The sequence below is a fragment of the Ursus arctos genome, unplaced genomic scaffold, assembly GCF_023065955.2.
Source record: "Ursus arctos isolate Adak ecotype North America unplaced genomic scaffold, UrsArc2.0 scaffold_3, whole genome shotgun sequence".
NCBI lineage: Eukaryota > Metazoa > Chordata > Mammalia > Carnivora > Ursidae > Ursus > Ursus arctos.
The window spans coordinates 60592520-60615640 of record NW_026622985.1 but is presented as its reverse complement, the minus strand read 5'-3'; the positions used below and the strand labels follow the sequence as shown (position 1 = coordinate 60615640).

The following is a 23121-nucleotide window of genomic DNA, read 5'->3' as shown; positions in this document are numbered from 1 at the left end:
GCGGCCGACATCGCTGGCTGGAAAAGACTACATTTGGGTGAGGGATGGGACAGAAATCTCTGCTTGGGCCATCTTAAGTCGGAGATGCTTCCTGGACCTTCATGGGCACATTCGGATAGGACTCTGCACTTGAAGGGTGAGAGAGCTGGGAGCATGACTATGGGAACGCTCAGCATATTGATGGTTTTTAAGCCATGGATCTGTATACAATCACCTAGGGTAAATGTAAACAGAGAAAACATCTTGATTGGATCTTGGGGCCCTCCAATATTTAAAGTTTGAGAAGGTATGAAAGACTCAGTAAAAAAAAAAAAAAAAAAGTCCAGGAAAGAGTAGCCATATAAACAAAATTCTTATAAATCCATCACGCAAATGCTGAGAGAATACTACATATGTAAGTCCTTACACACACACACACACACACACACCCTGTACTAAACACACACACGTGCACGAGCACACACACCTGTACTAAATCACTGCCTGAGATTATTACATTAATCCAGTGACCACCAGAGGTCACCTTCTCTCAGCACCTGCCACCATGCCAGATACCTAGAGACCAGGATACTTCAGGATGGGCCTGTCACTGTCAGCCATTTGAGGCTCAATAGATGTTGTCTTGGCCACTGCTGGGTGCTCCTTGCCCCTACTGCTAATAAACACTGTGCCTGCCAAGCTACATCTCTGAGGAAATAGACTCAAGTTTAGGAAAATTCTGACTGGCTAGAAGAGCTGACAATACCAGGGAAAAATTCTAGGACCAATATCCCCAACCAACAAGGCTCGGACCCACCAGAGCCTAGTGACCAAAGGCTAGCTGAGTACTGAGGAAGAGTGTGGGAGGGAGAGAACATTAACCCTTAGGAGTAATGGAAAAAAAAGGAAGGGAGAAATCCTTTATTTTAACTTTTCCTTCTCAGTTATACTAAGACCTAGAGCCAAAACTCTGGGATGAATACAGTCCATAGTCAGACCCTGCTTTCAATTTCTGATCCCAGCAAATGTGGCTCAAAGCTGGGAGTGTGATCTCATCCACGGCAGGGTAACTAGGATAGAGGGATCTAGGGAAGAGGCCTGTACTCACAGGCAGGCACTGGCCAAGAAGCAGGGAAGCCAACACCCCACAACCACTTTGGGGCTCACTCTGGAAGTGAGCGAGAGGCAGAAAGGCCAGCAGAGAAGCTGGAGCTAAAGATATGTTGCAACCGTGGGATTTGTACTCCTCTCTGTCCTTTCAACAAAGAATTTTCTTCCCACATATTGGAAGGCTGTTAAAGTTCCCCTGGGCATTCCCTCCACCAGGCTCAACGATATCAGCACATCGTCACTAGCAGAAAATATTTCCTAACCCCCCACCTAGGCACTCGGCTCTGCCCTAAGCCAGCCTTTAGCTTTTCCTAGCCATCCTTTTCTTAATCCTTATCACAAATGGCCTGCGACGTGGTGCTTCCAACTCTGCGTGTGCCAGAGGGCTCCCCACTGGACACCCCATCACTCACATGTCTGGCCGCCATGGTATGTGTAGGAAGAACAACCACCCCACTGTAATTCTGCTTGTACGTTTCATTATCAGGCTGAAACCAAGAACTAGAAACTGAAACTGAGAAAAACAAGACAGAAAACTCGAGGAGTGGTGACATCATGGAAATGCTGAGCTAATAACAGAGAAAGAAAATAACATGGTAAAAAATAATAAAGATGGAGATGATAAAGGTGAAACCCTGGAACAATGGAATGCCAGGCCAATTTTTAAAAAATTTTTTTTTTTAAAGGATTCTCATTAAAAGTATGGGAAACAGTTTAGCAACGTGACCAGAATTGAGTGAAGGGAACAGCTCGACTTTACATTCTCCCTGATCACGGAAAGGAAGGTGTGGGCACAAATGGGATGACACGAAGGGAGAGGAAAGAACTCAGGTTTCCCAGAATACTCTGTTCTGGACGAGGAAGGTGCCTGCTGCACAGATATGGTTAGCAGAAGGGAACGGCTCCTATTATGGAGGTTAGGGGATGGAAGGGATTGCGGTGGGGTATCTCCAAACCCCACCTCACCTGGCCCTCAACTCCTTATCGACTGCCTGTTTCCTCCAGATGCTGCTGGAGCCCAGCAAATCGGTCCGAAAACCCTGGCTGTTTTGTCAAATTGCTACATCTAGTTGGCTCATGCTGAAGAAGCAACAAACATCCGTCACATTGGCTTTATCCTGCAGCTGCTGCCCATCACAGAAAGACCACAGAAGAGAGAGTGTATCCCTGTGGGAATCCATCATACGAACAGGCTGGCAGCAACCCAGAGGGTCACCCCGTCCCACCCAAAGGCGCCAGTCAGGACTCTACCTAACTGGACCACAAGGACTGTTAAAACCCTAAAGCCCAGGGAAGTTATTTGCTGGGTCTCTCTCACTCACCCCCTCACCCTCCCTGGGTGCTTTCTCAACCCTTGTGGTCAGGAAACATTCTCTGAAAGATATCTCAGTGGAGTCTACCCGGGATGCTGCAGGATTCCCGTACTTGAATCATAGTCCCAACTCTGGCTTGTTTGCAGTGTGAATTTTGTCTTGCTTTACTTTTCTGAGCTTTAATTATTTCACCTGTGAAATAGGTTTCTTGAGAAAACCTACCTACCCTACCTCACAGTGTGGTTTTGAAGAAACTGAAGTTCAGGTTCCCCCTAACTTACGAACATAGTATCTATTCATAAAATAGTTGTTAAGAGGTACTATTCTAGATGCTTCGAATGGTAGTGAGAAGTCAGACATGATTCCTGCCTTGAAAAAGCTTTAAGTCCAACAGGAGAGAGTCCATGTAAATAATCAACAAAACTTCAGGGCAGGCAGGAGTAAGGGTTATAGTAAGAGTGACCAACATAAGTCTTCGAGGAACAAATGATTAATTCCGATTGGGTGACTAGAGGAGGATTGAGAGAGAAACGACATGAAGAGAAAAAGTAGCACTTCAATAAATACCATTAACATGCAAGAGAACTATGTGAAAGCCCCCACAAAAATAATATTCTATAAATGAGAGTTGACCTACTGTTAAGTTTTGTATCAATAACAGAACTTCAATTGCCCCTAACCCCTATTTAATGTGTTGTTGATTCATTGGGGAATTTACCTATATTTATGTTTCTATTTATACATCCTTCTCTTTCCACTAACCTCAGTTGGGAAGAGTTTTCCAAAAATTGCCCCCCCCGTGTAGAGTCACTGGAAGAGTTCATTAAAAATGGAGATTCTCTGGTCTCCACCAGACCTTGGAGTCAGAGTCTCTGGAGGAGGACCCCTGAATCTGCATTTTTAACAAGCTCCCTCCTGGTTCTTAGGCACATTACAACCTGAGAGCCGAAGGCAAAATCCTTACCACTGACTTGTTAATGTGAGATAACATAAGAAGTCATGTCAAAGTATCTGGGAGAGGACCAGGAAGAGGGAGGGGCTGCCAGCCATGGGGACACAATTGTCTGCTCCTTGTCAGCAGTGCCCAAAACTCCGCTGGAAGGGCCTCCCCCCACACGCACATGACTACTGGCTCAACCCCATGTTCACACTTTTATTTTAGACTCTAGGAATAGAAGGTAGTTTGCAAACTAGATCCATTATCTTAATGTTATATGAAATACATACATATTATGCCTGTGTGTATGTATATATATAACCTATCACAGTCAAGGAATAATAATTTGTTCTGATTAATCAAATATTCCAACCAAGAGTTAATATCCGTGGCTTACGTAAGTTCATCAATTTGCTACTACTCCAGAGCAATATAAGATATCTAACTTCAAAACTACCTGGAACATAATTTAATCTTTTTGTCCATTTTTTTAAAAAGTGTTTTTCCAATCTCACAGTGCCTCAGGCCATTATTAACATAAATGCTCAATAAATATGTGCTGAGTTTAATGACCATCAATCATTTCCCTCCGTCAGTCCTAAAACTCAGCTCCCACATTCCCTGCAGAGCACACACTGTGTCATGTGTTCCCTCTCATTGGTATGAAGGTGAACGCTTCCCTCTCTACCTCCTCTCTACCCCCACCACCACCAGAAGGGTCTGAGGATGTACAGAGAGCCCATTAATTCAGAGCTGAGGGTTCAGAGATTTAGAGGTCTTCATGTTTTACTATATCACCACATTTTATGTTTAGTTTATGGACCCGGTGTAAATTTGCCCTTAATTTAAAGGCCCCCTCATTCAGATACACTGCAATAACCTGTCGGAGTTACTATCTCCAGTGAAAAAGCCTTAAGATGCTCAAAGTATGCATGAGGTTGAACCACAAAAATTGCTGTTTCTGTAGGTCAACACCAAATATCAAAATTTTCATATACTTCAGTCAAACACCAAAATCCGGGAACTGTATATGTCTGTCACTTGGTCAAATAGTGTGTAAATTACTTTAAGCAAGCTTCTCTTTGCCCTTGTCCAGTGTATGGTTTATACAAAACAGAAAAAAAAATGTGTATGTTTTTAATAAATCCCAACTATTCCCCACACACACACACACACACACGCACTCACAAGAAAAAGGAAGCCACTGGTCTGTGGGACATGCATGCCCAGCACATCCCAGTAAGGAGAAAGAAGGCCTAGCTCGTACAACAGAAACCACCCCTGGACTAATGAGACTCGGAAAAAGGGCATATCCCTGCCCCCTTCCTGGCCATCCAGCTCTTCCCCAAATTCCAACTTGAGTCACCTCTTAGGGAAAAGGAATTTCCATCCCAGTGCTCACCTATGTGCTAATGGAACTGGGAGCTGACCTCTAGTGGGTCCCACCGGGCACAGAACCATTGTTTCACATCGCTTGAAAACAGGAAATCACCACGTCTCAATTCCAATAGGCACCATTCCCCACAAGGAGCATGAACACAGGTACATGGTGAGACCCTAAACTGTTTTGGCATAGCAGCTCTCAAGCGGGAGAATATCTGATTAATCTTTCATGTCCTCTCATTCAGAATATAATGTCCCCCCGAGACCAAGAAACACTGCTACATGAAATGTCTTGATGCTACTGCTTTTACACTATAAATCCACAAAGCAGGAGAGACCCAGCAGTCTGTGAGAGCCTCCAGGATTTGTGAATTTCTGTAAAGAAAAGGGACAGAAAGGGGCAGTCAAACACGGCACAGCCAGGCTTTTGCAGAGGCAGAAGCTTCAAGCACCACAGACCACAGACACAATGCAGGGGCATCCGACCCAAGAGGGTCACATCTTGCCTCAGACACTTCTGCTTAATGAGAAAATAAAACAGAAAAGGAATTCCCCCCCCCCGTATTTTCCAATAAGAAATATGAAAAGGAATGCAAATGTCATTACTTTGCTCACGAAAAAGAAAGCAGTGAGGGTGAAAGGAACCTTAAAGCCATGGCCGGGTCCACAGATGTCTCAGAGAGGAACCTAGGAAAGATAGGTGGGGAAAAAAAACAATGCTTACAGAGAAAAAGAAAAAATAATTAAGATAAGGAACCTAAAAATGTCTCTCACTGAGGACCGAACGAATACAAGAACAGCTTTGGGCCTTCTGGTTTTCGTGCCTCCTTTCTGTGGGCCAGGCCTGGTTTCCCGGTCTCATCTTCCTGAGGTCACCCACAGCTGAGAGGGCCCACAGCACCACCAGAGAGACCCACCACACAGGCTCTAAACATAAGATGCTCAGCCTACGCCTGCCAGCCTCAGCAGCCATGAAAAACCATCCAGCCAAAATCTATTTATCTGACCAAGAATACAAGAGCAATTTTGGAAATGCCTGCTTTTATAAGTTAAAATGGGCTCAGTGTCATCGCTCTCATTTTCATTATCACTGTCATTCTCTTTGAAGTATCTCTGGGGCATCATCACTCATGCCGCAGATCCTCTCCCAGAGTCGCTTGACGGTTATTCCATCAAAGTGCAGCATCGGGGAACACAGTCTGGTCAGCGAAGATGCTACTTGCCCCACCCTCTCATTTTCTCTTGTGGAGTTACCTGCGTGAAACCTTAAAACTGCCATTCAGGTTACAGACCCGCCTTTGAACTTCTCATTTGGCAGAGCTGGGTTAGTACCACCCATTACCTAACATTAAAAAAGAAAAGAAAGAAAAAAAAAAAAAACCTCATTACACTATACGACATGTACATACAATAAGGCCTTTGTCCTTAAAAGAAAAACATAATTTTCAACAGACTCGGCTTCCAGAAGCCAAGGGAGCTAACATCCAAAACCCAATGTAAACATTAAGGCTTGTGTCAAGGTTTCGGAGCTAGCCTCACTAGAAGGAGGAGGAAATGACCGGCTCCGGCAGCAGCAAGGATGGGGAGGCATTTTTCATTGTGACTTTTGAAAGCAAAAGTGAGGTAATCCCAGATCCTTCCCTCTCACACCTCCTCTACTGTCACACACATTGCTGCGTTTGACAGCAGGATGTTTCTCTAAGAGGGAATGTTCCCTTTGTCACAAAGAAAAGCAGGTCTTAGTGTCTATAGGACTCTACATTTTCAAATGTGAGTACATTCCTTTCAAAGGGGAAAATGTGTTTTTGTAATGATTATTTAGGATGTCTTTTATAGAGAGGGTTGACCTTCTGTGACAAACTCTCTGGGAGAATCATGTTTTGGAACTTGGAGTTCCATTCTAGGGGGAGCTAGCCCAAGTGTTAACAACCCAAACTATAAACAGGAAACTCCAGGCTGACTCCTACTCAAGTCCCAAGGTTGCAGACCTCTCGCTGTAGATATGGCGCTTGCAGAGATGACTGGACAAGGTTCTTAGACTTGCAGACTTCATCTCGTAAGACATGCACTCACCCAAGTCACTACATCACGACACAGAGCATGGGGGCGAAGAGAAGATGGCTCACACCCGGAGAGCAGGGGATGGGACCGTGGGCTGCACACCTTCAAAGCTGCATGGATTTGTAGGGCCCTCGAGTCCAAATCCAGTCCCATCAGTGACTCTGGGGTTAGCCTGGAGAGGGTGAGGCCCCACAGCACGGGCATGCCTGAGCGACTGTGGTCAGAGAGCAGGACTCGGCACACTCTCAGACGGGGGGTGGGGGGGTGGCTCGCCAGTGCCAGCTTAGCAGGTCCACTCGGGAGTCGGGTTTACATCCTTGCCCCCCACCTGCCACCTCCTGATTCAACAGCAAGTGCTGAAAGAGGACAACTAGCTTCACAACAAAGGCAATGTTGTGCTTAGCTATCTGCAGAGGGGCGCCAACCAAGCAGGTGAGTCTTTGAAGACAAAAAACAGAGCAGCCATCCATCTTGCGAAGTCCCAATATGACCAGCATTTTCCATCTTCTATTAGAAAAGATAGCAATCACGTCTATCGAAGTTCCGTTGTCTACCCTAACAGAAATTCACAGTAAACATATTTCACACGGGTCCATTTCATCACTTCTTAAAAGCATTGCATCGACAGTGACAGTGGCAGTAGCTATTGTTTCGGAAGTGCTTACCATATTCCAGAACCTGTTCTAAAAACTTTACATGCTTGTGTTGTTGTTTTAAAGATTTTAGTATTTATTTTTTTTTATTTATTTATTTGAGAGAGAGAGAGAGAGAGAGCGCACACGCCAGCATGCATGGGGGGAGGGGTAGAGGGAGAGGGAGAAAGAGAATCCCAAGCAGACTCTATGCTGAGTGCGGAGCCCCACACCGGGCTCAGTCTCAGGACCCTGAGAACATGACCTGAACCAAAATCAAGAGCAGACACTTAACTGACTGAACCACCTAGGTGCCCCTAGAACTTTACATGGTATTTTTTTTCTTTTTTTTAAGATTTTATTTATTTATTTGAGAGAGAGAGAGAGACAGCCAGAGAGAGAGGGAACACAAGCAGGGGGAGTGGGAGAGGAAGAAGCAGGCTCCCAGCACAGGAGCCTGATGTGAGGCTCGATTCCAGAATGCTGGTATCACGCCCTGAGCCAAAGGCAGACGCTTAACGACTGAGCCACCCAGGCGCCCCTAGAACTTTACATGTTTTAACCCACAGTTCTGACCAAAGCCCTACAATGAAGATAAAGAGATACAGAATATTAGGCAATTCACCCAGAGCCTTACAACTATTAATGCATAGACATACGAATCACTACACTATTGTTCTTTAAAAAATATACTTTTTAAATTATCTGCTAAAAGCTATGGCATACACTTCACTGTCTTCTATTCAAATTCTTGCCCTTAATAATTCCATTTATACTCTTAACAAAGGCCTTTCACAAACATCAGTGCATTTAACCCACACACATCACCTCAGTTAATAGCTCCAGTCAACAGATTAGGGTCTGTATGATTATTCCTCTTTAGAGATGAAGCTGAAGGGTGCACACACCATTGCGACTTGCCCAGGACTCACAACTAAGGCTCAGAGAGTACAAGTCACCTGTTCAGTGGTGCACAGCTAGCAGCGGGACCCCCTGAGACTTGAACCCATAATTTCAGACGCCAACGCTGCCACCCCACGGCTATATTTCAATGACAAAGCAGATATTAAACATTTAGTGAAGAAAGAAAATATTTTTCCTGAAGATCTAGCTAAGGGATTAAATTATATCATAATATTTTTTAAAGCACCATTAGCAGTTTAATAGAACAAACTTGAAAGTTTATAATGGTAAGATTTTATATTAGCCAGGCTCTTTTATATTGTTGCTCTTATTCATAATAATAACAATAATAATAATAAAAGCCTCAATGTGGCCTTGTCCATTTTGCACTTAACTATAGAAACATTCCAAAGATGTTTGGGAAAGTATGTTACTTTTATCCATGAAATTAGTTTTGTTTTGGTACCTTTTAAAGTTTCATGTGGTATTTATTCACTTTTACTAAGATCTTTCCAAATCAAAGTTTGGAAAATTTGTGATTTTTGCTCTAAATTTTCAAAATCCCTACAGCAATCTTAATTCTGGATTTCTATCAAATAGGGTTCCAGCAAATTCCATCTACGATGAACTCTATTCCATGTGAAAACATACAGCAGGTATTAGGGACGTGGGCACCATCACTGATTGTTTCCAGGAGTCCAATAAGATGATGAAAAAGGTCTTTCTTTGATAGTCTCCTAGAATCTTCAGTCTAACGCTGCAATATTTAATACCACTGGTCTCTCTGTTCTTCAAACATCTTCTGCCTTGGCCTGCACTTTCCTGGTTCTGCTCCTTCTCCTATAACTACTTCTCAATCTCTGTCATGGGTTTCTCTCTTTCTACCCTTTCCTTAAATATAACCCTTCTTCCAATTACTCTTGTAGGCCCATTTCTTGAAAGCTCAGTGTAGACAAATAACTTATTCCCAAAGTGTTGCAGTGTATATCAGTTCAGGCAGTTAACAAATGTCTGTCCTCTGGTCCTGATTTCTCTCACGAGCCTACTGAGCTATTCTACCTGGAAGGTCATCAAAGCCAACTCATCAGGTTTAAACTCATTCCAACGCACTTGTATCAGTGACCTCTTCTCTTCCTACATTGTCTATACCACCGGTAGAACTCTCGAAATTCCCTCTAATCCATCCCATCTCTCACTTCTGCCATCTCTTCTATTGCCAAGTTCTATCAACTTGGGCTCTAAAATTCCTCTGCAAGTCTAGGGGTCCCAGCACAGTGGTAGACTTTTTTAAGGGGAGCAACCCAATTTTGACTAGTGTATAAAATTTGTGCTACCTCTGAGAACACATACTACCATGGTAATATCTACCACATGCAATAATTTGCCAAATGAGTCACACAACAGTGGAGAACAAAAATGGAATTTTGAAAAGGGAGCCCTGGGAAGTAAACTATTCTACTCAGGTGGCAGCACCCTGCTCTAGAGACACCAAGTGATTAGCAAAGTGACTGCTACAGAGACACCCTAGCACATCACTCTACCATAATGACACTGCATTTTAACTACTGTCTTGCTGGGCGTGGCTTAGAGTCTTTTAAACCACATATTCTAGAATTGGAAGGTGGTTAAAGAAATTCAAAAGAATGAGCGACACTGGCTTATCCCAACGTCTCCTTCCATTCCCACTGCCCATGCTGCTTACTCTCACCTGCTTGCTGCTTGCTCTTCCCCGACCACAACACATTCCTGGAGTCTATTGTCCAAACTCCAGCCTCTCCACAACTGAAACATGCCCACGAAAGCTCCTCGAGGCATTTATAGAAAACACATCTGATTGTGTCATGTGGCTGCAACAAAATAGGAAATCCTCCCAATTACATGAGTGGAACCGATCTCCTTATTACTGCACTCCACCCAGTTTCCTGACTCCAGCTTCCACCAGAGCTGTGGGCACTCGGGACACGGCCACTTCCACAATCCCCAGGCACACACGCCTCCGTGCCTTTCTTCCAAAGACGCCTTGCCAAGACCAGCTTTCCTCCACCCGTCAGGGTCCCAGATAATTCAGTCAGAATTCAACTGCAACTCCCCTAGTACTTGGGTTCGAGTCGATTATAGTGCTTTTTCTGTCACCCCTGTGGAACTTATTTATGCGTGGGTCTTTCTCCCCCATTAGGTCGTGGGCAAGAATCTGTCCTGTTGGTCTTTGCCTCCCCGAGGTGCCCAACCAGCACAATGCTTCAAACACAGAAAAGGCTAAAAATAATAAAAGAAAATGGAAGGGGAGAATTTGGTACGGAGAGAAGGAAGAAAGAATAATATTATTGAAATTATAACCTGCTATCCCTAGTGCTTTGAGAAGTGTCTTATAGAATTAGATCTGGGAATCAAGAGGTCTTAAAATATACACTCAGCTCATTTGCTGATCTTTACTAAGTTCCACAAGCACACTCAACCTCCCGGTGTCATGAAAGGTGGTGTTATTTCTTCTTTTTATCACAAAGGAGTCAATATACCATCAGCTGGACAGAAGTGCCACCGAAGAGGGTGCAAAAAAGTGATATCCTTTATTTGTGCCACAAATGTTTATTAATTGACTTTATTTTCCATCGTTTTGCCTTGCCTGACTTTTCTAACTATGTCCTCCTCTTCTGCCTCACCGTCTCTGTATCCCAGTCTGCAGAAGGGCTCCCCTTCCTCAGCATTATTTCCTACACTTAAAACACAGTTCGCCATTGGTACGCACTTGAAAGGCCAGAGTCTACAAGTGAAATGAAAGCATGTTTAAAATGGGATGGGGATGGGACTGGGGAAGGGGAGCACACGAGTAAATGGGCAGCAAAAACCCACTCAAGTCTGGAATGGGGTTGACAGACTTCCACGAGGCGGGCCAGGAAAATCCCCACGCTGCCAGACCACTAGGCAGTTTTTCCAGAATTACGGCGCTCCTGAGTCCCAACTCTATCCCTCTGCCAATAAAAGTACAAGTGAAGGTGACCCCACAGGCATAGAGATGTAAATACTCTGCAGAAAAACGAGGCCCCTCTTCCATGGAAAGTTTTTTTAGTGTTTAATGGAGAGCAAGGGGAAAACTTACACCAGGGCTCGCAGACCACTGGACCAATAAGGAAGCAGCCTAGATCAGCCCAGTCCAAGTCTGGAGGGACAGAAAAGCCCACAAATGTTCCTGACTTAGCCCTGTTCATTCATAACGATGGGTGGGCTTGGCATCATTATCCCCATGCTGCTGCTTCTTTTTTTTTTTTTCTTCCTTTTCTGATGAAACTTTGCATCTTATTCCATGTGAGGAAATAAGAATTTAAACAATAATGTCATCATCAACAACAACAACAATGAATCATTCTAGAGAGCTTACTCCACGCCAAACTCTGGGCCAAGCTTTCCATGCTGCCTCACTCACTTCATTCCCACGGCAGCTCTCTGAGCTTCATACTGAGTTCATCCCGCTCTCCAGATGAGGAAACCAAGCCTTAGAAAGGTAAGGTGACCTTCCCAAGTTCACCACCAGTGAGTGACAGAACCTAGATTGGAACCCAGGGCTGTCCGATGCCAGCGCCAAAGCTCTTTGCCAAAATATGATGCAATGCCAGACAAAAGCTGCCTGAACTGTGGGTCTGCCTTTGAAAGGGCCCCCCAAATTCCAGACTTGGTGTGCACTACAAGACCAAAATCACTCTACCCGCCCCCAAAGAGAGCCTGTGTCAGCTTTGCCAAGGTTGAAATAACTCTCTGAAGCCCTTGGAAGTATTTATAGACGTCTGTAAATAGTAAACAACTAGTAAAAGCAAATCGGTTTAGTGGAGAAGGCACTGGCTTCACATCCCAGTCTGTCTCTTAGGAACTGGATAAGCTCAGGATATTTGCTCGGCCTCTCTTAGCCTCGATAAAGCATGGGTAGAAATAACTGCCTCAGAACTGGTACTGGTGAACTTTCCAGCACAGTGCTATAAATAAGATACCTCCCCTTAAAACCACTCTATTGAATACATTGTTTTATGGAAAGGCAATTGATCACAATACCTTCTAAACAGAAAGTAAATAAATAAACACACAAATCCTCATCACTTCCTTAGCATCCAAAGTCTAAACATGATATGAAACAATTTTTAAAAGATATGATAATCTGTGTATATGTGCACATAGTAAGGGCAGTGTCTGTCTGAACACATCTTGCCTGCTCCCTATTTCCTTTCTCTCTCTCTCTCTCTCTCTCTCTCACACACACACACACACACACACACACACACACACACGATAAATCCTAATACAACATTATCTCCCTCATTCTCAAACATGTGCCTAACACTTGTTCAGATAATGACATCTACTCTCTAGCCAGCTAATTTAAACAATAAAAGAACATGAGGATTTTATAGAGATAAGGCACCCGGAGAACCGAAGATGCTGGTAGCTACTTGTTTAGTGACAGAGGATTTTTGTGATTAAAAAGTAGAAGACAGCAGACAAAGTCTCCTCTGTTCTCAGCACTTGGTTGACTCCAAGAGAGGTGGAGCCCCGCTTCTTGTAACACCAAATTTCACATTGCTCTTTATGAGCAGAGGGTCCACTTCTACATTGCACCTCTGGATTTAAAAGAGGAAATTCAAACCTCAGAATAATGTTTTTTGCTGAACAAAATGTATGCCAAACTAAGCTCTGACTGACTTCCGGTTTTCTGAGTCCTGGCCCCAAAGTTTTCTCAGGTTTCCAGTACCGGGCCGAACTCACTGGCTTGTCCTGTTTCCTTGTATGTGACAGTTAGGTGGAAAGGGACAAGAAGTAGGGGTACCACCTCCCAGGCACACTTGGTGGATCTGGGGATGCCCAAAAGATCCCGAGAATTGCTTTGGATTCCTTATCTGAACGTGACTGGCTCTTATCGCTGTACTTCAGGAAAGACACCCATGTGTTTTCCTAGGCATTCTGGGGGGAAAATTCCAGCAGAAAAGCATGGGGGGGGCGGCAATCGTACAAAACAGCAGTAAGTCTGAGCCTTTTCTTCCTCAGCCCCATAAAAGACCATTTTTTAAGGTGGGGAAAAGCTACGCTTTGCTTTCTAACTAAACAATGGAGCACTTGCATCTTTAATCTAAACTGCCCACTGGATTCCCTCAATTTCATGACAGCAGTCCAAGTTCTCACCTTCCCCTTGAATAGATGAACTGAAGCTTTCTGACTCCTACACTTTAAAACTATATCTCTCACCAGCTAACCGACAGGTTATTCTTGGATCATAGCTGATTCTGGCAAGATGCTGGGCCTCAGCAGGTGAGGATAAATGAGAATACAATTATTCGGTTCTGCTTGCCGTGGCCACTGCATTCGCTGTCATCCTCAAAATTCCCACAGAAATGAGCTCATTCCACCTTTAAAACATTTCGGAGCTTAAAAGTTTAAATCAGGCCAAGTTGATTTTGCGGGGTTTTTCAAGCTTTTACACTGCAATTATACACAGAACTTTGTGCCACCTATTTCCTCCCAACTGTAACATTTTACGTCTTTTTTAAGCATACGTTGAGGTTAGCTTTTTTTTTTTTTTAAGTACATGTTATGAAACAAGATATGAGCTTGCGCTCAGCTTTAGGTACCTTTTTGCCAAAAGGCCGGACCAACACAAACTAAATAGGACTATTTTCTTTATCCAAAGTACAGTTTTGACTATTACATACGCTCTTAATGTACATACATAAAACTAGCTCACAACTAAAGCTCCCTGCCGGTCAACTGAAATCATAACGAGATTTTCCTTTCATATAATGTGATTAACAAATGTCAGCTAACCGAACTCCAAAACGACTCAAAAGAAAAAAACAAAATAACTCAAGCAGCACCGAGAAGTAAAATAACTCAACAATCTTTCTATTTTTTCCTTGCTTTTTCACATCTTTAACTAAGCGAATAGCCTGTTCCACTCGATTATAGGTATGAGCTCTACAGGCAGACAAAACCGAGAGCGAGTTCCAGCTCTATCTACTAACATATGAACTTCACAAGCCAAGCTACAAGACTCCTTTAGCCTCAGTTTCCTTGTCTGTAGAATGGGGGTAAAAGTCCTCAAAGAATTTTTGTGAAGGTTATATGAAATAATACATGCTTAGATCATTGCCAGCAATATAAATATTGCTACTACTGATATTATCTATCTGCTAAATATATCTACCTTCCAACCTAGCTATAAAAATGTCAACCAGCCTCACAGCCGTCTATGGTGCTTTGAAATCCTTGGTCTGCAGCGGATCCCTTGGAAACTTACAAGAACACATGCAAATACAGAAGTGGCCAATCATCTATTCCTTCTCAATTTTATCAAGTCATTACAAATGTTTGGGAAGCACTGACTATGATAGCTTGGGTCCCGTAATCCTACACGAGGCAAGGTCAGGATAACATATCACCAAACCTTCCAGCTCCTGAAAGAACTCTGAGGCATCTCCCAAATAACAAGTGAGTTGGATTCCCAGAGTCACGACTTTACACATTTAGAAAGGATTTTTTTTTTTAAAGATTTTATTTATTTATTCGACAGAGATAGAGACAGCCAGCGAGAGAGGGAACACAAGCAGGGGGAGTGGGAGAGGAAGAAGCAGGCTCATAGCAGAGGAGCCTGATGTGGGGCTCGATCCCATAACGCCGGGATCACGCCCTGAGCCGAAGGCAGATGCTTAACCGCTGTGCCACCCAGGCGCCCCACATTTAGAAAGGATTTCTGACAGGTCTCACTCAAAGCAGATACCTCTAAATGTTAAAGATATAAATGAACCGACTGTCCTTCTGAACTTAATCAATACTTTTCCAGGATAAATAATCATTCCCACTTGAATTCCAACTGATTCATCTTTTCTCTTCAGATTCATTTCTTTAGCTTCAAAATGGGAAGATTCTAACATCTTGTATTATCAGTAAGGCTGTGCTTTCAGAGAAAGGCACGATTTTCTACCCTGAGGAGAATACTGACAAGGGGGATTGCTCTGTATAGAGTTTTTCATAATGTTACTTGGGAACAGTTTTGCAAACTCTATGTTTAAACTTCATAAGTAGTAAGAATGCTGAGGAAAAAGAAACAGTATTTTCACATGCGGAGCTCCAAGCACATTTAAATGTTACTCAGGAATTTCCCCTGAAATCTTAAAAGATTAAGATAAAATAATTCACTCATATTATACAGATAAGATCAATGAAGGGGGAAGGTTATCTCTACCCCCCCCAACCCACTGCATTTGTAAATATACAACAGATACAAAATTTAAACACAAAGCTTCTTTTCAACAGGTCCTTTAGTGAAGGATCACTAATTAACATGGCAACTCATAAACAAAATCCAAAGAGCCCCCCTCTCGGCTTTTAATTGGCAGCAATATTTACCATCTCAGCAAATGTACTGCATTTTTACTTCTGTTTGTTGATTCCCTTAGTCTTCAGAACCTGCTAATCATTTGATACAGGCATTCACCTTCACTCATTTATCATTTTGCAACATTGACCTCATCCCTTGTCATGAAAAAGTTTGGGTAGTTTAAACCCAGATGGCTTGGCTTTCACCTAAATTGAGAAGACTTCCTTCGCCAGTTCCATACAGCATGTTGATCTGATAACTAGCAGTCATCTATCACTTTAGGGCTTTGCATTTGACTGCCTGAATGTTTTTCCAGCAGGGTTTTGTGACGTGTAGTTCTTAACCAAGTTTTGCCAATGGTGATTGGCATATAAAACACTCTCAAGCAAAAATGTTGCTCCTTGTGAGTCACTATTTCATCTCAGAACTTCTTGTTCATATAACTTAATCTTCCCCATGCGGTTACTCATTCCATCTTATCATTTACTCTTAAACTAAAATAAATTGAAACAAGTTATGTTTTTGAATCTATTAGCCACTGCCAGTGTTAATTAAGCAGCTGACAGCCAAGTGTCATTCTCTGTTAAGGATAGAATGTCTTTTCTGACTCATGCATCCAGATCAGAAATATAAAGACTGTTTTTGAGATCTTAGGGTACAACGGGCAAAGAAACCCAAGATTACGTCTTGTCCTCAGGTTTCTTCTTTGTGACTGTCACCTCTCTTTCCCTTTGTCACATACCTTATCCCTGACCTTTATACCTAAATGTTATCTCACCATTTTCTCACTAAGACGACAGAACCAAGGCAGAAAGTTTGATGGCACCTGATTTTGTAGCAACAGCCATTCTGTGAACAGACAGTGTCAACAGTAATTATCACGGGGACAGTGCTGTACAAAGTCCATCTTAATTTTTTTTCTATAAGGATGATGTCAAAAATAAGAATCCTAAGCCTGATGAAACAGAAAGTACCAAAGTTATAAAACTCAGAAATTCAGCTGAATTCAATTCACCAGCTATGTGCAGTTCTGTAATGACTAAAAACAATTTTGAAGATCTGGTTATATTATTACATTTAATGGATTCACCTTGTCAAAGAGAGCAATTGACTTCACATTACCTGATCCCCATACTTACCAAGCAGACACACATTATACAAGGATTGTCTGTGATAAATGGAATCTGGAGGACTTCACCTTCATTTTCACATTTTGCAACAGAACCTGAAGTGAAAAAAAAAATTTAATTTTGCTTAATTGCATTATTGCAAACATTTAATTTTTTACACTAACCCTTCTTTGAAGCAACTACCAAATTCAGAAATCCCTAATGAGTTTTAAATTATCAAACTCAACAAAAACAAATTCCCCCCAAAAAATAATTATTTTAAATAGTTTTATTTAAATTTTTTTTAAAAGAATGTTATATAGAGACAGATTTTCTGCTCTCAGATGGCTTAAGCACAAATCCAACTCTTTCACTGAGTGTTTAATAATACTCCTCCTCGATGAAGGCATTTCAACTAAGCACATACCCCCATATGCAAAAAAAATTTCAAAGTGGACATTAGGGCTGAACGGAACTCAGGACTGCGTCAACGAACAGGCCTTTATATGAATCTGACTCAGATTGTCTTGAGTTTAAATCACTTTTTGAAACAATCCTTTCTCCTCTTCTCTTAGAAATTGACTTAATATTTTCTTTTCTGCACCAGGTGTCAGTAAAGTATGTCCTTCAGAATAGCTGCTGAGGTCTTCACCTGCCTGAAAGCGTATCATCATTATATCCTGCTAGTATTACCTTTTTTAAATATGACAGTTTCTTCAAATTCAAAGTCTGGAGAGCCAGTGCTTTAAAAAGCACTCCTAACACAGATGCTATATTGGAACCTTATAGAGTGAGAAAGAAGGATGTGTGGAAAACGGTGCGAATTTTTCCTTGATATGCACAGGAGAAGAAATCAAAATAAGGGTTGAGGAAAACAAAAATAAAGAAATTTCTATCACTATACTCATGTGAATAGCCTCTCAGTCCTCCATCCCTTAACCTACTCACTGCCTTCCCACCCCTTAACACGGCGGGCTTCGCTTCATCCTCATCCGCCAGCGAGTAGCAGGCGCCAGGGTGCTCGATCCCCACCCTCGCGTCCCCGGGGCAAGCCAGCGCCTCCTCTCCCAGGTACCAAGCCAGCGTCCGGGAGGGCCGGTCCCTCCCGCCCCCTCCCCTACCTGTCAAGAAGGAGGAAGCCAGAGACATGGGGACCCCCGAGCAATTGAGCAGCAGCAAGACGCAGCAGGTAATCCCGGGCGAGCGCCGGCAGGGACGCTCAGCCAGAGCCCTGACGCCGGAGAACCAGAGCATCGTCACCTGGAGGGAATCCCGGGCGACTGCACGTCCCGCGCCGCCGCCTCTGCTCCGCTACCGCCGCTCGCAGTCAAAAAGGGCTCTCAGCCGGCGAGTCGGGAGACAGTCCGCGAAGGAGGGAGGCGGGCGCCCGGGAGCGGCGGGGGGGGGCGGGGGGAGCGAGGGGTGAGGGGCGCCAGGGAGGAGGGGTCCTGCGGCCAGGCTCCTCCAATGCGGCTTTTTTTTTCTTTTTTTTTTTTCTTTTTCTTTCTTTTTTTTTTTTTTTTTAGGTAGTTGCTAGCAGCGGCTTAGTCGTCGGCCACCCTGCGCCAGAGTCGGGGCTGGGAGGAAGGGGATGTCGGAGCAACCGGAGATAGGCCGAGAAGAGAGGCTGCGCTGCCTACTGCGCACACCGACTCCGCAGCCGCCGCCCGGGCTGCAGCTACTGCCCGGGGCGCTGCCGCTGCCGCCGCGTCCTCCACTCCTGCACTCCCCACCTCCCGCCGGCCCCGCCGGCTCTCCGCCCGGCCGGCGCGCGCGCTCGCTCCCGCGCCCAGCACAGGGGCGCACCAGCCGCCTCCCGGAACCCGCTGGGGGCGCCCAGGCGCAAGAACCCCGCGCCCCGGACACGTCTCAGCCAGGCGTCCAGCCCTCTCCGCAGCCCCTCCAGGGAGGCCCCCAACCCCGGGGCGCAGATCCGAGCAGGGCAGGCGTGTCTCCACCGACCGGCGCGCTCGGTGCCTCCTCCCTTTCCCGGGGGAACCCTCCCCTAACAGGGGATGCCGCACCACTGCTGCTCACGCCGGGTGCCCCAACCCTATGAGAAAGCAGAAAATGGAGCGCAGGGGCGCCTAGCCACCCTGCTGTCTCCCAGGTGCCCCCAGCTTTGGGAAGGAGCGACAAACGGGGCGCAGGAGGGGCCCAGCAACTTTTCACTCCCTGCTTTGCTTCCCTCTGGCGGGGGCGCGACAGCGGACTGCGGGGCTGAGCGGCAGAGGGGCGAGGCGCCTTCGACATCAGTGTTCTGTGCTTAAGTGTCTGCGCGTCCTGACTCTAGGGAGGACAGAAGTTGAAACGACATGCAAGGTCGATTAATAAAAGCACAGAGGCGAACGCTTTTCGCCCTTAAAAAGGGGAACAGTCGCTCCAAGACTCCTCCCTTCCAACCTCCGGCGCACTGGGGCGGGGAGGTGCCGTTTGACTAATCATTCATTCACCCGCGAAAGAGGGAGGGACCCGCCGGGCTGCTAATCTCTGGCGGGGGGGCGCCACCGCTGCCTTCGCAGCTTGGAGCTCTGTCGCCGTCGCAGCTTGGCTGCGCCTTCTTGCCTCTGCAGTCCTGGGTGTCGGCGAGCCCGACTGTACGCCCAGCGGATACCTCCGTCCGAATCGCGGCCTTCTGCCCAAGCCCTACCACCCTCTGCTCAAAGAGCGGTTGTACTAGAGGGGAGAAGAATTTTTATAACCAAATTGCGAAGGCGCAGGTTGGGATTTAGGGGACATCTGGCAAATGTTGGGATCTGATAATCAGCTGTCCTCGGAGTTCACCTTGGGTTGCCGGCTTCCTCTCCCCAAGGATGGAAACCAAGTCCCGCGCACCGATTCTCCCCGCAGATACGTCTGGGTGGATCCAAAGGGCAATCTTCGACTAGCCAAGCACTTTTCCCAGCAGGACACACCTAACAGTCTCCAGGCAAAGTGGATTGTTTGCGGTCTCAGAAACTACACCTTTGAAAATAAATTAGTCTGTTTGCTAACCCACTTAGTCTAGTTCCATCTTAAACCCTCCACGACTGGGGGTGGGGGGCTGTTTATTTGTTTTCATGTTGTAATGCAGCATTGCCAATGTCCCTGCACACCAAGAAGCTGACAGGAGCACATTGCTCTGACATGGAAAAAATAAGGGAAGGGAAAGCTGTCATTAGCTTAATATGCTCCATTTCCCTCTCAAAACAGATTTTTAGTGTAAAACTTAAAAGAGAAGAAAGATTATGTGTGACTGTTTGGGGGTTTCCCCCCCAGATGACTGCCATGGCCAGGAAGCATCTTGAAAATTGGAATGTGTTTAATGTGTTTACTAATAACCATAAAGAAAGAGATTGTAAAAAACAAAAACAAAAACCCTCTAAACCCAATCTTACTTCTCAATCCATAGTGACTGATTAAAAATAAAAACTTTTATTACTACGGATAAGTACAATCAGTTGAAACCACTACCTTCTCAATCTAAAAAGATTCTCTCCGTATGGGGTTTTTAGATCAAGATGTTACTCACAACTTAACTAGGGAAAATGGAATAACAGGGAGGCTAGGAGACCTTTTATTGCCCCAGACTTGAGCAGATCTGGATAAACACACATTATGGAGCTGGAGGAAATTTGAAGAGAATGCGTGAGTTACTCTGATGTGCCTTCTTCCCTGGCACCAGCCACGCATTCTCAAAGGTTTGGGAGACAAAATTCTTTTTTTTTTTTTTAAGATTTTATTTATTTATTTATTTGAGAGAGAGAGAGACAGCTAGCGAGAGAGGGAACACAAGCAGGGCGAGTGGGAGAGGAAGAAGCAGGCTCCCAGAGGAAGAGCCCGACGTGGGGCTCGATCCCAGAACCCCGGGATCAGGCCCTGAGCCGAAGGCAGACGCTTAACGACTGAGCCACCCAGGTGCCCCGGGAGACAAAATTCTTTATTCTTTAAGTGTGTGTGGCATTTCTCTAACCAGGGGCATGGTGCTTTGGGGTGCACTGAAACTCGCCCTGTAGGAACAAATCCAAAAACCACCTGGAAAACATTTTCATCTGCCTGGAAGTTTACAAATGGGAGACACGTACAGAAGCCTTTGGCAAACCTGTCTCCTCTTCCTGTTTGTTCTAATCAGCTGCCACCAGTGATTTCCCTTGCCGCCTTTTCGGCAATCAGGGCCTACTTCTGTAAGAGCATCCTTCTCCCTAAAGAGCTTATCAGAACATGTCTGCGTGCATTCACTGCTGCTGCCACCACCCCTTCAACTGATGGTCTATCAGCTGCCTAACGGTCTCTATCTACCCAAAGCTGAGATATTCCAGGGTCGAAAAAGAAAGAAAAGAAGGAGGAGGCCCGCTGAATGACACATCAATCTGCTTTCACAATTAAAACAAATGATGGTACCATCCAGATCCCAAAACTCTCTTGACTGAAATCAAAAGAATACAATGTGTGTTTGGCTCTGTTTATAACATTTTTAAAGGAGAAGGAGGCTTGTCTAACTCAGGGCCCATTCCATTCGCAGTTAGACAAAGTGCTGTCTCATCCTCTTTAAAACAAACTATATAACCTAATCCGACTAAAAGGAAATCAGGCCTGTGGGAGTTGAAATTCTCTTCTCCTTGTGAAACTATGATACTGAATTTGCAGTGAAAAATCCAACAAAATATATAATTTAGCAAAAGAACTTGCATCGACCTAGCTTCCTAAAAATAGAAATAAATAGATCCATCAAAAAGGCAGCAGGGTAAAGGAATTGTGATACCAACCACGAGGGAGGGCCGAAAGTATTCCATAAATGTGTGAGGGTTTGCTTTATAAAAGACATCAGGAGAGGCATGTTAGACTTGCCCAGGATAAGCGGTGGTGCTACTAAGAAGCTTACCATCTAGTGAAGGAGATAAAGCATGTTTGTAAATGAGGGTAGGAATGAATGTAGTAATTTCCCCTTATTTGCGGGGAAATAAGGTTCAAGACTCTCGATGGGTGCCTGAAACCACAGATAGCACTAAACCCTATATATATTATGCGTTTTTTCCTACACATACCCATGATAAAGTATTTACATTAGGCACAGCAAGAAATTAACAATAACTAATAATAAAATAGAACAATTATAACAATATCCTGTCATAAAATTATGTAAATGTGCTGTACTCACCCTTCTTGCTATGACGTGAGATGATAAAACGCCTATGCGAGGAGAGGAAGAAAGGCGAATGACGTAGGCATCGTGAGGTAAGTTAGGCGGCTATCCACCGTCCCATGATTCGTCAAAAGGAGGATCATCCGGACCCCGGTTGACCACCTGCAACTGAACCTACAGAAAAAGCGAAATCATGGAGAAAGAGGCATTACTGTGTAAAAGGAAGCGGTACCAGGCCCTGCTCTGGAAGTTTAAAGAAGAGATTAAGCTTCCTGGAGGAGGTGGTACAAGAGCTGAGCCTTGCAAAAGGGGAGCGTTGGCAGGTGAAGGGCAATCTGGCAAGAGCAGAGAGTAACAGCCAGAGACACAGGGTTTATCAAGAGAATGGGGAGTAGTCAATCACAGGTTCTCTCTGTTGGCTGAGCAGGAGCTGTGCGCAGCCTTGGAAATCACGGATCTATAGGCAGCACTTAAAGATTCCACCCCAGATAAGCAACACCAAGTTTGCCACGGAGTAAGTGCCTAATTCTTTAAAACGACCAGACTACATTTCTTTAGAAAGTAAATTATTTCTGCAGGTATATTCGGCGGTCTGCAAGGGTAGCATTATTAATGATGACATGGGAGAGCACCACTTCCACCTGCATCTGTTTGAAAGGGTTTGGGTGGAGCCACGCATAATACACACGCATCAGTTTCTCAACCTCTTTAGCAATGGTTACATGATTCTTCTCAGGATGAAAGTAGAAATGCTGCTTTGAACTATTTTTTAAGCACTTAGAGATCAGATAAACCAACTCTCTGCCCTTTCACTTTAAAAATGAGAATCTGAGAGCTATGAGGTAAATGACGTGCTCAGTGTCCCTTGGCTAGTTCTGGCATAGCCCATTTGCACACAGTTCTCCCGTTCTTGGACATGGTGCTTTCTTTTACAAATGTTCTTCCTTCTTGATAGGAATTATAGGAAATTACAGAAATTATAGGAAAGCACCACTGGATGGTTTAGATATGATGCAAATTAAAATTACAGAGTTGACGCAATAAGTACTCAAATATCAATTGAACTCAACGGGCACCAACGACACCAGTTCTAAGACCGTAAAAGCAGACCACAGCCCAGCACAGTTATACGGTGAATGTGCTCTTAGATCACAAGACTAAAATGTTAAAAGAACTGTACTCTCTTCTGGGCTTTGCTACTGGTTTGCTCAGTTTCTG

The 23121-nt window shown here is 44.5% G+C and overlaps 1 protein-coding gene across 4 annotated transcripts in view; it reads right to left on the bottom strand.

Annotated features, from left to right (window-relative positions):
* Window positions 1-19164, bottom strand: part of BMPER (BMP binding endothelial regulator) — a 241060-nt gene extending 221896 nt beyond the window's left edge. For 2 of the 4 annotated variants that reach the window (XM_026509040.4, XM_044387486.3), the window contains exons 1-2: window positions 17903-19157; window positions 16812-16897 (exon numbers count right to left, since the gene is read on the bottom strand). In XM_026509040.4, the coding sequence (XP_026364825.3) occupies window positions 16812-16897; window positions 17903-18035 (219 nt within the window). In that variant the 5' untranslated portion in view covers window positions 18036-19157. Of the gene's footprint in view, window positions 1-16811; window positions 16898-17902 lie in introns of all 4 variants that reach the window. The other 2 variants (XM_044387480.3, XM_057304229.1) reach the window with 2 other exon arrangements.
* Window positions 19165-23121: the final 3957 nt, after the last annotated feature.